General features: G+C 39.5%; 1 protein-coding gene across 1 annotated transcript in view; it reads right to left on the bottom strand.

Moving 5' to 3' along the window:
* The window catches only part of ZMAT4 (zinc finger matrin-type 4), a 466,837-nt gene that overhangs the window by 301,053 nt on the left and 148,797 nt on the right, over positions 1 to 16,987 (bottom strand). Inside the window, exon 3 of the mRNA XM_060182070.1 lies at positions 3,998 to 4,087. Within this exon, the coding sequence (XP_060038053.1) occupies positions 3,998 to 4,087 (90 nt within the window). The remainder of the gene's footprint in view (positions 1 to 3,997; positions 4,088 to 16,987) is intronic.

Genomic DNA, 16,987 nt, shown 5'->3' with positions numbered 1-16,987 from the left:
ATCTTTGATTAGGGATGGGTATTTGTTCTCTGATTGATCCTAAATTGAAATGAGGATGAGCTGTGATCACTTAAAGCCTATTGTTACAGGGGGTTATTGTTTGGTTTCCTTAATTATTACAAGTCATGGATAGGAAACTTTCTTGGGTAGGCAGCTATGCATTAGTGATTGGTTTTCTGGATTGACTTCTAGAAGTTATAGGTCAAAATTCTACTTTTATATATGGCCTGTTGTTATCCATTTGGATATTCAATTTTTTATCTCTTAACATGAGTTCATAAAGAAAATTTAGCCCAAATAATTTCTGATATCAGAAAATTGTCAAAGTATGTAATGGATGAAACATATCTTTCAAAAAAATAAGATCATTAGGTTATATCTTCTACTTACTGATTAGCTGTGTGTGTGTGTGTGTGTGTGTGTGTGTGTGTGTGTGTGTGTTTGTATGTGTGTGTGTAGGGGGAGGGTGTTTGTTTGTTTAAAACTCCAGGACTTCATTTCTTAAAGCTAATTTTGTCAGAAAAAGAAAAAGATAGAAGGGAGAAAAAAAAAGAAAAAGGAACAAAAAGAGAGAAGGGAAAATTCCTCCAGTGTCCTCTGAGCCTGGCTTATAAATATAACAAAGCTAGTGTACTATCTTGCTGAGCTTTTTCCCAGACCAGTGATTTGCTTTTAGATGTAGGAGTGATAGGGAAGTATTTAAACAATAAATCAATGGTAAATTAAAGCTACCAAAATCCAGGATACATCAGAGGGAAAAACAGTCTCTAGGGAGTATTTGGTAAATGCTTGCAGGGGCTGGGTAGATAGCTTTTGTACAGTATAGGGTTTTACTACATTATATGATAGGTTTGATCCACAACAGCAACTTATAAGGTAGAGCTGAAAAATATACTTCTCCCCCACCCCACCCCCACCCCTCCCCCTCTTCTCTCTCTCTCTCTCTCACTCACACACACACACACACACACACACACACACATACAAACACACACACTTACACTTAAAAAGTGAAACTAAATAAAGAATCCTGACAGGTACTCCTTGCTCTAAAAATCTAAAGATTCCCTCTGTAAAGTGTCTCCTAACTTACTGGCAGAACTAAAGCCTAAGTGAGATAAATCATGGTTCTGATCAAAGTGACTAAAGCCATGTCCATGAGTAAAACCATCTTGAGTCTTAGGGACACATTTTCTATGCCCGAATGAACGTTTTTTTATGAAATTAGTAAGTGTAAGTGTACCTCTGGAAACTAGATCATGAGTAGACACAAAACTATCTGTGTTCAAAAATCCAATTGTTAAACATCTGGGGATGGGATACGGAGTTCTGGTGGTGGGAATTGTGTGGCGTTGTATCCCTCTTATCCTGTGGTTTTGTCACTTTTTCCTTTGTATAAATAAATAAATAAATAAAGGAATCCTAAGTTTTTAACTGATATGCTAAGACATTCACTGGGAACTAGATGAAGGATACAGACATCACTAGTGGATAATGTTGAAGGGAGGACTGATTCTGCTGTCTCTGCTAGCAGATTCTGAGATTCCTTAGGTAAAAGTTCACTCGGTTGAGCCTCTTTTGTGGCTTATTAATTTCTTCTGATAGGAATGTGTCTAACAACATACTAGTACTTCTTCACTACTACCACCTCCATCTGGTACCATGGAGGGATTTGCACACACACACACAACTACACTGGCATTAGTTATTTTTGTACAATGTTAACCTTCCCCACAAAACAGTGTTTTTGTTTTGTTTTGTTTTGTTTTTAAAACAAGCCTGTGTCCTATTTATCTATTTCCTTGGTGCCTGAAGTGTAAAAATCGGTGGCTCATTACCTGCCATTTACAGTCACATTCACAAAAAAGTCATGAAAGAAAGTGAGGTTATTCTACCATTACTAAGGAAACAAAGATTCAAAGAGTTCAGTCATTTGTCCCAGATGGTAACGCAGAGAACTGACCTCGGTTCTACTTCTAAACTGCTTGCAGAATTTCCATGATGTTCTTTGTCTCTTATAAGGTCTAAATGTGGCATCCACAAGGTTCTAAAGATAACTCCACAGTATTCTAGGTTAACTTGTTCATGTGGGGATGCTAAAAGGCATCTTTGGAATTTGAGAACCATAGTAGCTACATTTAGTTAAACACAGTTCTCTTATTCTGCTCCTGCAAAATGAAATTTTTGTCAAATTTCTTCAGTGATCAATTATTCATTATTTTAAATACAGAAAGATTGGTGTCTCTGAGAGCAGAAACAAAAGAGGATCACAGGCCTTAGGCATAAATTTTATGCCTGAAGCCTCCTCAGGACTCAAAGGGCAAGGGATTTATGTTTAATCCACAGTGTTTATCATGGAGGGTCCCTGCAGTGGATAGAATTGAATATTCCACTAATTAGGCAATGTAACTCTTGCTGGGGAAAAGGAATATTATTTCATCAGCCTATGCATTGGATTAGCTGAAGTAAATGCTTTGCTCTGACTTTCCACCCTCAAAGCAACTTTCTTCTAATTGTCACTTGTCTTCCTAAGGGAGTGTTCCCTCAGGGAAAGACAGCACTGATCAAAATCCCTAAGTACTGTTACTTGTAAGATGTACAGTCTTCATCACAAAGGAACAAATTTTCCCTGTGCTTTCTACACCAAAGGGAAAGTAAAATGCACAAAAAACAAAGTATTTGATGTCTCTGACAACTTGGTCCCTTAGGCCCTGCCACCCCACTCTTTGTCTCTTATGACTGCTATCTCTCACAGCCTCTCCCTGCCTTGACAGCTCATAGTTTTAAAATTTTATTTTTTGACTACACATGGGAGAAAGTATCACATGAGAAAGAGAGAGGAGAGAAAGAAGCCAGAGCACCTACTAGGGATACATGCAGTGCTCGTATTGAACTTGGAACCTCAGGCATGCCAGCCAGGTGCTCTACCAGTTGAGTCAATTCCCCAGTCCCACCATAACTTCCTCTTTACACGGCCCCAATGCAATAGCATCAAAAAATTCCCCAACACAGGAAGCTTCGTGAGTAGTGCTATAAGTACTTCTCCTTTTGTCTCCCTCTACCTGACTTTCACCCTATATCAATATCTAAATAAAAGATTTTTTAGTCTTCCAGGGCTATACTATTCATTTTAACAGGGGAAAAAAAAAAGGCCCGCATATATATTCTTACAATACCTTTGTAATTTCAAAAACTAACTGTTCCTGCTCATTACGGCTTTCTCCTCATCACCGACCCCAGGAGCTGGAGTTTCCCAAATGCATGATTTCACTACTCTAAAGTCACTGTTTCAAAGACACACACTGAAAGACAAAGAGAGAAGGATAGATACCACAACACCCTGGTGTCATGGCTCTCATATGTGGGAGTGGACATTCAATCTGAGTCAAATACTTGGCAAGTTCAATACCCTACCCAGTGAACTATTCCTCTGGTCCTCATTTTAACTGAATTGGACCTAAGTTATAATTACTAGACTCTCAATGTTCTCAGAAAACAAAAGAACTCGGGAGTCAGGTGGTAGCACAGCTGGTTAAGCGCACGTAGCACAAAGTTCAAGGACCCACAGAAAGATGCCGGTTCAAGCCCCTGGTTCCCCACTTGCAGGGGTCTCACTTCACAGGCAGTGAAGCAGGTCTGCAGGTGTCTGTCTCTCCTCCTCTCTGTCTTCCCCTCCTCTCTCCATTACTCTCTGTCCTATGCAACAATGATGACATCAATAACATAACAACAATAATAAAACAAGGGCAACAAAAGGGAAAATAAATAATAAAAAAATTTAATCATGGGAGGGGTTGGTATATGGTGGTCTGGTGGTGGGAATTGTGCGAAGCTGTACCCCTCTTATCCTATGGTTTTGTCAATGTTTCCTTTTCATAAATAAAAAATTAAAAGGAAAGAAAACTGTGGTGAAGCAAAAAGAAAAAAGAATAAAAAATAAAATAATTTAAAAAAAAAAGAACTCATCTACAGATAGCTTATGATCCCAAATACTCACGTTTTCTGATCGGAGTCTCTTGGCTGGACACCCACCATCCCTGGGGTGAAGCATGTAATACAGTCGGACCTTGCTGGCATGTTTTCGACTCTGGGGAGGAAAAACAGAAGCAGATACTGTGAAAGAGACTGATAATTCAAAGCACTTTCACTAGAAAACACTTCCACATACTCCTGGGAGTTATTCACTATGGGTTTAATTAAGTGGCATGGTCAAGGTCATAAAGCCAATATAATCTCAGATTAAAAGACAATAAAAGCACTAATGATAGGGAAAGAACTCAACAGTTTGAGCACAAAACTTGTTTGCTTGAGGACCCAAAGATCTCAGGTATCATTTCTGTAGCTACCATGTGCCAGAGCTGAGTGGTGTTCTGGTCTGTCGCTAATATTTTTCAAATGATATGTTATAAAAAAAATGTATTCATTACATGTGAAACAGAAGTTTTCATGAGACCCAAGTGGGGGTGGGAGTGTGGACACTCCAGTAGATGCAGTCCTGGGGCTCAAACCAGGGGCATCAGCCATGAAAAGTCCACTTCTCTATCAATGGAACAATTTCCCCAGCAGAAATATTGATATTTGCCTTTTGTTTGTTTTCAATGTCTTATTTTTTTTTTATTAATGAGGGGGGGGGGAAGCAAAGAGACAAAGATCAGAGCACTGCTTAGTTCTGACTGAGGTACTGGGGACTTAATTGCCTTAGGACTATAAAGAGTCTCAAACATGAAATATGTTTGTATGGCCATTATGCTCAGTATTGATATATTTTCACCAGAATGGATAATATATTTAATTTTCCTCCAAAGAAAGAACTGGTTAGCAGAGGAAATAGTAAAAGGATTGATTGTGATGAAAAGCTAAGTCCCCTGCCTTCCCTCTTGTTCTTTATGCCTTGGCCCTTGGAGATATGGACCACACTTCCCTGGGAGTCTAGTGTAGGGCACACACAGCATCTCCAACAGAAACCTTGTCTCCAGTGTCCCCATACCTGACCCTCATTAATACCAAAAAAAAAGAACTTCCTAAAGCAAGAATCATAAGCAAACAACAACAAAAAAAAGAATATTGTAACTAGGGTTATTACTGGGGGTTAAGTGCCTGTACAATAAATCTACCACTCTTGATGACCATTTACTCCATTTTTTTCTTTATTTTACTTGATAGAATAGACAGAAATTGAAAGAGGAAGTGAAGATAAGAGAAATGGAGAGATACCTGCAGCCCTGCTGCTAAAAGTCCCAGCCCCCTGCAATTGGGGACCAGGGGCATGAACCCAGGTTTTTGAACATGGGGTAATATGTGTTCAACTGAGTGCACCACCACCCAGGCCCAGTCTAAGATATTTTAAGCACGTTTGAGGACAGATGGGAGTAAGTCTCTATGCACACAGACAGGCAAGGTTAAACTAATAAGGCTCCAAAATCTTTGGGATTCACTAACCAGTTCAGGGTAGTGTAGAAAGCTGACCCACACTTAATTCTATCTTTCATTTCCTCCTTCACTCAGCTGATGGCACACCCTAACCCTCTTTGCATTTGAAGAATACTGTAGCTGGATCTTACAAGTTGTTAACCTGAGGAAGGCTAGCAGAGTGGAAAAACACTAATAAAACAGGCATTATGTTCAGAGTCCCATTTCCAACTCTACCACATTCCAGAAGCTTGAGAGTCACCACATCACACTTAACTTTTTTATTGCTTGCATTTTCTCCAAGCACAAATGAAAATAATATTTCTTCCTATTTTTTTATTAAGAGGGTGTTGATTAACCTTAATGTTGATGGTATATGGGTACAATTTCTCATCTCCCATTGCAGGTGTCTGTAAAGCATTCTTACCTGCAACTTAGGTCCTTTTCCTCTGTGGTGTACCAGGACCCCAAACCCTCTTCATCGAGTTTCCTCCCACCCACCCCCTAAAAAATATCCTTGTTTTGCTTTGGTAAAATACACCACACCTAGTAGGAGTTTCATCCTGTGTTATCACTTCCTTTCTTGTTGTTACCATAGTAATCAAATAAGACTGTACACATGTAAAATTGCAGTCCTCACTATTAACTATACCAGTTCCTCTTAACCTGGGCTCTACTGTAGCCTTTACCATGTGAGTAATCCTAAGTCCATTACCACCTACTTGTATTTCATCCTTTTCCTTTCCTAGGAAATCATTTACTTCCTTTCCAAGAATTTGTTCTACTTTGCTTTGTCTTTGTTGACAGTGAGTTTTTTTTTTATTTATTAAAAAAAATTTTTTTTGTAAGTTTATTTATTTATTTTCCCTTTTGTTGCCCTTGTTGTCTTTTTATTGTTGTTGTAGTTGTTGATGTCATCATTATTGGATAGGACAGAGAGAAATGGAGAGAGGAGGGGAAAACAGAGGAGGAGAGAAAGACAGACACCTGCAGACCTGCTTCACTGCCTGTGAAGCGACCCCCCTGCAGGTGGGGAGCCGGGGGCTCGAACCTGGATCCTCACACCTGTCCTTGCGCTTTGCGCCACCTGCACTTATCCCACTACGCCACCGCCCAGCTCCCTACAGTGAGTTGTTTTATACACACACACACACACACACACACACACACACACACACACACACAATTTTTGTATTTACTTATTGGGTAGAGACAGAGAGAAATCAAGAGAGTAGTGGATAGAGAGAAGAAGAGACAGAGAGACACCTGCAGCATTGCTTCACCACTTGTGAAGCTTTTCTCCCCTACAGGTGGAGGGTCAGAGCCTTGAACCTGAGTCCTTGTGCATTGTAGCATGTGCTCTTAACCATATGCAATACCTCCTGACCCTGACAGTTAAGTTCTTTAAAAAATATTTTATTTTAATGAGAGAGAAAGACAGGGGGGAGAGACTGAGTCCCAGAGCACTGCTCAGCTCCAGCCTATGGTGATGGTGCCTTGTATTGAACCTGGGATCTCAGAGGCTCAGATATGAGGGTCTTTTGCAGAACCATTATGCTATCTCCCCATCCCAACAGCTGAATTCTAGTCATTCTCCTGGATAATGGTTTACTTTATGGAACAGTCACAAAGGCCCAGTGATTTTCAAGGAACACAGAAAATTACATCTTGTTTACATGATATATTGCAAATCATTTCTGTCTGGTTATCCTCATCCAACACTTTTTTTTTAAATTCTTTTGTTGTTCCTAGAGCAAGGAACCACTCTTCTAAATAGTCCCTGAACATTTTGAAGGCTTTTAAATGGATTTAGAAGTGCTAATGGAAAATGAAAAATATTGTAGATGTGTAAAAGCACTGAGGCATGGCTTAAAATTCTATCTGTAGCTATAACTTGGCTGCACAATAAGTTGTATTTAATGGTTATCTATAGTCTTGCTCAACTGTAATATTGGTAGGATGGAGAAATAGAAAACCATGTGGATCTTCGTCAGACAACTGTAACATCTTTTAAGGATAGTATAATGTAACAGAAGGTTTTCTTTTTCTTTACTGGGTTATTAAGGATTGATAGTAAAGTTGTTGAGGCATGGATAAAAAGGCTCATCTCAACATTGTAAGTGTCTTCAAAAGACTCCCAGCCTAGGTCCTTTCTCATCATCACGCACATTACTCAAAAGTCTCCACCCTCCAATCCCTTCCCTCCCCATCAACCTTTCCTGTGATGCAATATACCAAGCTCATTACAAATTCTACTTTATGTTTCTCCTTTCTGTTCTTGTTTCTCAAGTTCTTCCCATGAGTGAGATCAGGCCACATTCATCCTTCTCTTGCTGGTTTATTTCACTTAACAGGATGCCTTCAAGCTCCATCCAAGCTGAGGTGAAGATAGTTGACTTTATCATTCTTAATAGCTGAGTAACTTAAGCAGAGATTTTTTCCTTTGCAGATAAATAGATTATTAAATATTTTTTCTTTACTTAGCTTTTCTCTAGTTCTGTTGGAGGGCTTGGCGAACATAGGTAATACTAGTTTGCTGTTGGGAGTAGGGAAGAATTCTACTGTAGTAAAAGAAATAAAATAAAATAATGCAGCTATAAACATAGGATAAAAATGTCCTCTCAAAGTAGTGGGTACATATTCTTTGGATAAATGCCTAAGAGTGGCACTGCTGAATTATAAGGCAATTGTGCTTTTCTTTGGTTAAGGACTCTCCGCACATTCTTTTGAAGAGGCTACACCAGTTTTCATTCTGCATTATTCACTATAGCCAAAGAGTGAAAAAAAACACTAAATGTCCATCATCAGTTGACTAGATAAAGAAATTATTGAATATATACTCCATGGAATACTATTCTGTACTAAAAAAAAAAAAAAAAAAAGATCCTCTTGCATCCTTTAGGACAAAATGGATAAAACTGGAGGTGATTATGCCTACTGAAATAAATAAAAAGATAAAAGACACCTGCCAGATAATTTCACTCAGCTGTGAAATTTAAAGAGTCGATATATATATGAATTTGTGGGGGGGGGAAGTGAGCAGACTGTCTCTAAGGCTTTGTGAGCACTATGGTATTTATTTTGGGTTGGGGTACGGACATGAAAAAAATAAAGTAATTCTAGCTAAAAGGAAAAAAAAAGTATTTAAAAACCTGCAAGACAAAGAGGATATTCCCAAAGTCTGGGGGGATTAAAATGCATATATACAGATAATTGGGGAGGGGGGAAGAAATGTGGGCTCAGATGCAGCTGAAGTAGTTTTTCAATTCCACATTGGAACCAAGAGAAGAACTTCCTATCACAGTCTCTCCATCATCAATTTGCTCAAAGGCCTGATTTTTCAGAGACTAAAATTATGGCAAAATTGGAAATCTCATAATGTGCTGTCATTGTGGTGGTTGCTGGTTTTATTTTCTATCTCCCCTAAGTATTAAGTTTCTTTTAAAAAAAAAAAAATCTCCAGAAAAGACAGAGTTCACTGATTTATTTAACTGTGACTTGACAAAACTAGTAAGAACCTATTAGCTGAGAAGAAAAGCAAAATAAGTGATGGGCTCTGCTGTGAAGCCATTAGTGATGAGGGATATTAGGAGTCCAGACTTATTAGCAATTTTGTTCTTTAAAGACCTGCTTTTTCTCCTGCTCCAGCCTCAGTTTCAATAGAATGGTAGACACTGTGGGTGACACTTTTGCTATCTGTGTACAGGTGAAGAAAAACAGACCTTTGGCAAACTGCTGTCATTCTGAAACATTCCACTTCCTCATTTAACCATGTCCCTTCTTCCTGACATCTCTTTTCCTTGCTCCTGTTCAGTGGGGCTGCCTGGGCCAGACCCAATGCCACAAGCCAAGCTTGACTTTAACCAAAAGGTAAAAATCCTCAAAAATAGTTCTGGGACCTTGAACATTGGGGAGGAGCCCTCTTTCCTGGCAGTCCCTTCCCTGCCCAATACACACAGTTTTTCTCAGGATAAGACATTGACTCAACTAATATATCTCTTACCAACCAGTTCTGCTCACCCGTGAGCTACCAGAAAGAGTTTTTAATTCATTCCAAAAGAAATTCTACATATATATATTAAAAACAAACAAAGATGTTCTATGCAGCATTACCTAAATAAAAGCAGGAATTATCAAGAGACAGCTATATGTTTAACAGTAAAAGACTCGTGAGAATAGCCATCTGTGAAGGTTTAAAAATAAATGCTTTGCAAACAGTGGATGTTGAAGGAAAAAAATGCAAAACTGAAAAACTGCTTGTATAACGTAATCATAGTTTCATAAATGTTTTTACAGTAAGCATTACAAATTACTGGGCGGGGGAGATAGCATAATGGTTATGTAAACAGATTCTCATGCCTGAGGCTCCAAAGTCCCAGGTTCAATCCCCCACACCACCATAAGCCAGAGCTGAGCAGTGCTCTGGTGTTTCTCTCTCTCTCCCTCTGCATCTCTCTCAAAAATAAAATAAATAAAATATTCTTTTTAAAAAACATACAAATTACTATGAACAAGGACCCAGGTTCAAACCCCCAGCCCACACTTGCAAGGTAAAAGTTTCTTGAGCAATAGAACAGCCTGCAGGTATCAGCCTCCCACACTGTTTTTCTCTGGATCTAACATAATTTACTTATTTATTTATTTATTTATTTATAAAATGGAAATACTGACAAGACCATAGGATAAGAGCAGCACAGTTTCACACAATTCCTACCATCAGAACTCCATATCCAATCCTCTCCCTTGATAGCCTTCCTATTCTTTATCCCTCTGGGAGTATGGACCCAGGATCATTGTGGTTTAATTTGAACAGAGGTATAAAGGAAAAAGAAATGACATGGCTTATTAGGGTAGAAGGACAGATGTCTTCTTTTTTGATTTCTACAGCAAATGTTTCTTTGACAAAAAAAATATATATATATATATGTATATATATATATATATATATATATATATATATACACATCACAGTGCTGGAGCCATTGTAAGTTCTCTTGAAGTACACTTTTGACTATCAATGATTATCATCTGTTAAAAGCATCACTATTTTCATATATATATATATATATATATATATGCAAAAGTGACCACAATTCCATCTACACTCATAAAGGTCTTGGCAACATTCAAAATGCATACATTTTTTCCTTGGGGTATTTGGTTAGATGCACTCACTGGACTCCAGAAAAGTACATGCTACTTCACAATACAGAGATCTATTTTCACACAATGCAAACACCATGGGAGGCATATACTAGTCACAACAACATGGTCATCTTTCCTCTGTGTCTGAACAGGTGCTACAGAGAAAGTGGCCAACGACCCACAGTGAAAATGAAAGTCTTGGAAGAAAAAAGGCTTCTGCAATTGACTTTAGTCATCTGAACATCATCCTCTCTCTCTCTCCCTCCTCCTCCTCTCTCTCCTTCTTTCTGTCATTTCACATAAAATATAATTTTTAATATCTAGCAAAGTAAAATAAAAAATCTAATTTAAAAAATAAATAAATACATAAAAACTTTCAGGCCAGGGTAACAATTCAGCTGGTTAGTGTGCTATTTTGCCATGTAAGTGACCCAGGTTCAAGCCCAATCCCCACAGCACTGAAGAAAACTTTGTTTTCTTTATCTCTACCCCTCTGCTCCTCTGCCTATGTCTATCTAAAATCATTAGTAGTAATAATAAATAAAACATTCAACAACTGAAAGAAACTTTAAGAAGGGGAGGGGAAACTCTGCTATATTATCAATGTTTTGTTCCATAGTAATGACCTGTTTTCTTCTGAAGTTTCTTTCAATTGTTAAATGTTTTATTTATTATTACTACTAATAATTTTAGATAGACATAGGCAGGGGGTAGAGATATAGATAGATAGATAGACAGATAGATAGATAGATAGATAGATAGGTAGATATAGACATCACAGCACCAATGTTTTCTTAAGTGCTGTGGGGGTTGGGATTGAGAACTTCAGAAAGAAACAGGCCATTACTTTATGAGACAAAACATTAAAAAAAAATAAGATGAAGAAAGAAAGAAAGAGAGAAAGAAAACAACTTCTTTTAATTGTACTGAAGTCAATTCTTTACTCTTTCTTGCATTAATACTTGCATTTTGAGCAAAAGTCATTACTTTCATTCAAATCACATCAATTCTAAGCTTCCCAGCTAGGCCAGCAATTTCCTACACTGCCATTTTAATTAAAGCCCTTGCCCTGATACAGGGCAATGTGCAGGGGCAGAGCTCTCGGCAGATTAGTTTCTTTTGCTGATACATTCCCTTGGCACTCAGAGAAATCATTCAGGCCAACCTTCTTTTGGGAGGAGATAGAGAATAAGGCAAATCTCTATTTCAGAGGTATTGCTATGAAAGAAGAGGGTGAAACATGAAAATAGAATGGTTTTGTGCCTCGCCTAAATAGCCATCTTCCTTTATCATCACAGATTCCTTGAAGAAGAAAAAAATTTGCAACTCAAATTTGCTTCTAACAAGGCTACTGATTTCTGGTCTCTTAAAATGTGGTGATAACAAAGCAACTTTTATATTTGCATAATGCTCCAAACAATCTTCAAAGTCTTTTCACATTTATCATCTCATTTCATCCTCACATCACAGTTGCATGGCTGGCAGGAGAGGTGTTATTTTAAATAAGTTCTAAGATCCCTTCTTGATTTTCTTGTTCAGTCTCTGCCATTTTATTTCATCATAGGTGTCTAATTATATCTGTTTCCAAAGCTAACTAAAACAAGACAAGGCTATAAGAAAACGGGAAAACCAGGAACAGACTGATAATTACAGAAGTGATTCGCACCTTGCACCTTACACTTGTAAGAGGGTAGGACAAGAAGTATCAACAATCTGTGGCCAAGAATGCCTGACTGACTGATGGTGAATAGAGAAACCATCCCCCTAGGAAGAAGAGTGATACTTGCTGGAAGAGCTCCATTAAACACTCAAAGGTTGAGAGACCCAGGGCCAAATCCTCAAAATGGATCCTCAAAAATCACACTAGAAAATCTAGGTTAAGAGTAGGTGAACCAGGAGTCTGGAGGTAGCACAGCGGGTTAAGCGCATGTGATGCAAAGTGCAAGGACCAGTGTAAGGAACATGGTTTGAGCCCGCAGCTCCCCACCTATAGGGGAGTTGCTTCACAAGTGGTGAAGCAGGCCTGCAGGTGTCTTTCTCTCCCCCTCTCTCTCTTCCCCTCCTCTTTCCATTTCTCTCTGTCCTATCTAACAACATCAGTAACAACAATCTTAACTACAACAATAAAGCAACAAGGGCAACAAAAGGGAATAAATAAATGAACAAATAAATATTTAAAAAAAGAGTAGGTGAACCAAAGAGAAATAACAAGTGCTAAACGTCCCTCTAATGAGTAAGGCTCTTCTCTGAGTAAGTGATACATCTTTCCTTATTGCTACAGGAAGAAGGAGTAGACAGAAAACTCACTGTATGTAGAGTTTAAGATAAGCCAACTAACCATCTATGGAAATGATAAAAATAAAATTTCTCTTCTTGGGATGACCCCAAGGGCCAGAATCCATACCACCTATCCAGATGGCTAAGCTGCTGAAATGGCCTATAACTCAATTGTACAGTAAAAATACAATTTGAAGATCCTAAAAGGATTCAGATCCAAGACTGGGCTGACAGAATAGCTCACTTGGACAATGCATTACTTGACATGAAAAATGTCGATTAAGTAACAGTAAGAAAAATGTTGAGGGCCAAGGAAATAACACAGTGGCAGTGCACTAGGTTTGTATAGGACCTAAGGACCTAAAAATCCAAAGTTTATTCCCAGCATTTCCATGTCTGAGTTGAGCAATGCTCTCCTCTCTCTCTCTCTCTCTCTCCCCCCACAACCTCCAGGGTTATCACTGCTGGGCCTCTATGCCTGCACTATGATCCACTGCTACTGGTGGAAACAGAGAGACATTGAGAGGGGCAGGGGGAGATAGAGAAGGAGAAAGATAAGACACCTGCAGAGGTGCTTCATTGCTTGTGAGGTGAACCTCCTACAGGTGGGGAGCCAGGGCTCGGAGTGTAGGCCTTTATGCTTCATATTTATATGTGCTTAACCTAGTGCACCACTCCACCCCCAGCTCTCTCCTTCTAGCTTTCTCTCCAACTATTTCTCTCCCATACAAACAAATTAAAAAAAAAAAAAGTCAGGGGGCCAGGTGGTGCCACACCTGGTTGAGCGCACATGTTAACAGTATGCATGGACTCCAGTTTGAGCCCCCAGTCTCCACCTGCAGGGGGAAAGCTTTATGAGCCGGTGAGGCAGTGCTGCAGGCCCCTCTCTCTCTCTCTCTCTCTCTCTCTCCCTCTCTCTCTCTCTCTCTCTCTCCCCCTCTCAATTCCTGGCTATCTCTATCCAATAAATAAAGATAATAAAAAATTTAAAAATATATTTTAAAAAAATCAAGTTCAAAGCATAATATAAAAGATGGGATGCATTGGATTGACCTTCTCATGGTGCATCCCGTGAGTACCCATTCATTGGGGAAACTGACGATCCTTCCTAGCCGACTGAATCCACATGGATCCCAGTCACTTTCAAAGCCAGCAACAAGCAGCTCCTGACAGCTTTCAACCTGATGCTGTTGACTGGCTACGGAAGAAGGGCAAACGCTAGAAGAATATAAAAGATGACAGATTTTTATTTAAAATATGTATTTGTATACATCTGTGCATGAAAACAGCTAGAATAAACACACCAAATAGTTAATAGTGTTTCCCATGAGTCTCAGGTGATCTTATTTTCCCAAAGTGTTTTTCCCAATGCTTTGAAGCTTCATCATCACAGTAATTAGAGATAAATACCACAATTTGAAAGACTCATTCCAGCACTGATAATATGCTACTCTAGTTGTCAATCACCCTAACTGAAAATGAATAAAATCATCAGAACAGATCACCCGGTAGAGTACATCATCCTTTACCATTCATGAGGACACAGGTTTGAGACCTCAGTCAGCATATGAGAGCCCTGGCAGAGGGGAGGCTTCACAAGTAGTGGAGCATTGCTGTGCTCTCTACCAAAAAACAAAATACAAACAACAACAAACAAACAAAAAAAAACCACCAACCCCACATTTGAAGAGGTAAAATACTGCAGGCCCCAATCCCCAGCAAAAATTCTAGTTGCAAAGAAAAAAGAGAAAGTCCAAGAGTCCTGCCCAAGTTTTCACAATTAGTAGATTCCCTGGAACAGAGATTATATCTGTTTATCACACTGTGACACCCCTGCCATTTATCACTTTGCCTGACACACAGTCAATGGTCAATAGATTTAGTCAATTGAGTGACCGAATGCATGAGTAAATGACAGAACAAGACAATCCCAGACTAAGAACTTACAACCCTTGATTAATTAAGAAGGTGATTTGAAGTGTTGTGTGCATAATCACTATCGATTTCTTTCTTCCCATCCCGGGAAAATAAAATCAGGCCCATCACCCGCCTGCTTTCATCTCAAGACCCCACTGCTACAAGGTAAGTCAGAGAGAAGCAGGGAGCCTGCAGACCACAGAGAGTGTCAGACGTGATAATTCCTGCTGGCATTTCTCAGTGCACATGCTGGAGGAAACACACTCAACAGGTGAACTGATGGAGACTGAGTTTGCAGAAGAAATTAAGGAATTGCTACAGCTGGTCCAAAAGTCAAGTTTAGAGGCAATGGGAATCTCATAGCATGGACACAGTGGCACATGCATGATTCCTGAGGTCCAGCCTGAAGTGGAAGAGAAGGCTTGGAATGAGGCAGAATTAGTTCTTGCCCAGTTTCCAGCAATCTAAATGTTGGCTTGGTAAAGTGATCTAACCTCTGACCAGATATTTAGTCTGCTATTACCTAGAGTAATAAATCTTCTGGTTTTAAATTGCCAAATGCTGACTGGGTATTTGTACTGTTTTTATGGGCCTTCTCCTTTAATGGAGGCCCTCTCCTGTGTGACTATACTTGGAGACAGGATCTGGAAGAAGACCATTGAGGTCAAAGAGGTGTGTGTGTGTGTGTGTGTGTGTGTGTGTGTGTGTGTGTGTGTGTGTGTGTGTGTGTCTGTGTGTGTGTGCGGTCAGAACCTCATACATGTGCAATTCTACTGATCTACAACTTTGTCATTATTTTTATTTTAGAGGGAATGAAACAGACACACAAAGAGAGAGCAAGACACTACAATACTGGCACTTCCATTGGTACTGCTGCCAGGGTTCAAATCTCATTCTAGTGTATGACAAGGCCCCTGCTCTATAAAATGTCCTCTCACATTCCAGAAAAATACATTCTTTTTTATCAAGTTGTTTTTGCCACACAGGTCATCTCTGGAGTTCATTACCAACAGGATAACTCCATCACTCTTGGCAACCTTGTGATTTTTCTCTTGAATCCTTTTTCTGATGGAGACTGAGAGAAACAGAAAGGGAGACAAAGAGAAGCACCCGCAGTACTGCTCTACCATTTGTGATGCTTCCTTCCTAGAGGCTGGGATGAGGGGGCTTGAACTAGTGCATAGTAATGTGTGAGCTCTACCAGGTACACACCTACCTGGTCGATAAAAGAATTATTTTTTTCTATTCTTTTTAAATATTTATTTATTCCCTTTTGTTGTCCTTGTTGTTTTATTGTTGTAGTTATTATTGTTGTTATTGATGTCATCGTTGTTGGATAGGACAGAGAGAAATGGAGAGAGGAGGGGAAGACAGAAAGGGGGGAGAGAAAGATAGACACCTGCAGACCTGCTTCACTGTTTCTGAAGAGATTCCCCTGCAGGTGGGGAGTCGGGGGCTAGAACCAGGATCCTTCCGCCAGTCCTTGCACTTCGCACCACGTGCGCTTAACCCGCTGTGCTACCGCCCGACTTCCTAAAAGATGAATTCTTAATCCAATTAAACAACTCTTAATTCAAAATGGCAGGCGTGCCTTTCTCTTATCTTTCATTTGTGATGCTAGTGGGTTATATCTGTATTGAACTGTAGGATTATAGTGAACAGTTCCACATCACATCCACCACAAGAGTTCTGTGTCCTCACCCTCCCACCTGTCAAAGATAACCACTATATCTCACAAGAATAAAACATGTGTGCTTGCTTCTTTTTTTTTTCAAGTTCATGTGTATCAGTTCTCTAGATTCCACATGAGTGTAACCATCTAGCAGGCTTCTCAAGGGACTAGTGCCCTTTATTTACTTACTTACTCATTTACTTATTTAGTGAAGCCAGAGCCTCAGACATGCTCTGGATCATCTATTTATCCAGATGGAAAGACAGAGAATAAGATAGATAATTTATAAGCAGAGCTACCCCCAGGACACAGCACATTCCATGTGATGCCAGGACTAGAACCTGTGCAATAGTCAAGGCAAATCTTGAACCCTAACCTGTTACTATCACTCCAGCCAGAGACAGGTGGCCTTTTAAGATGTGAAAGAAGCAGCAGAGATCTCTTTTTCTTTCCATATGCACAAAGGAAGATTATGCATGGAAGATACCAGCAAATATGGGCACGGGGGCGGGGGGCAGGGGAGGAAGGCCTCACCAGAAACTTTGCTTCGGGTAACTCTGCCACTCC

Source organism: Erinaceus europaeus, chromosome 2, assembly GCF_950295315.1.
Source record: "Erinaceus europaeus chromosome 2, mEriEur2.1, whole genome shotgun sequence".
NCBI classification, from domain to species: Eukaryota; Metazoa; Chordata; class Mammalia; order Eulipotyphla; family Erinaceidae; genus Erinaceus; species Erinaceus europaeus.
Note: the sequence above shows the minus strand (reverse complement) of the source record. Positions and strands in the feature narration are given on the sequence as shown.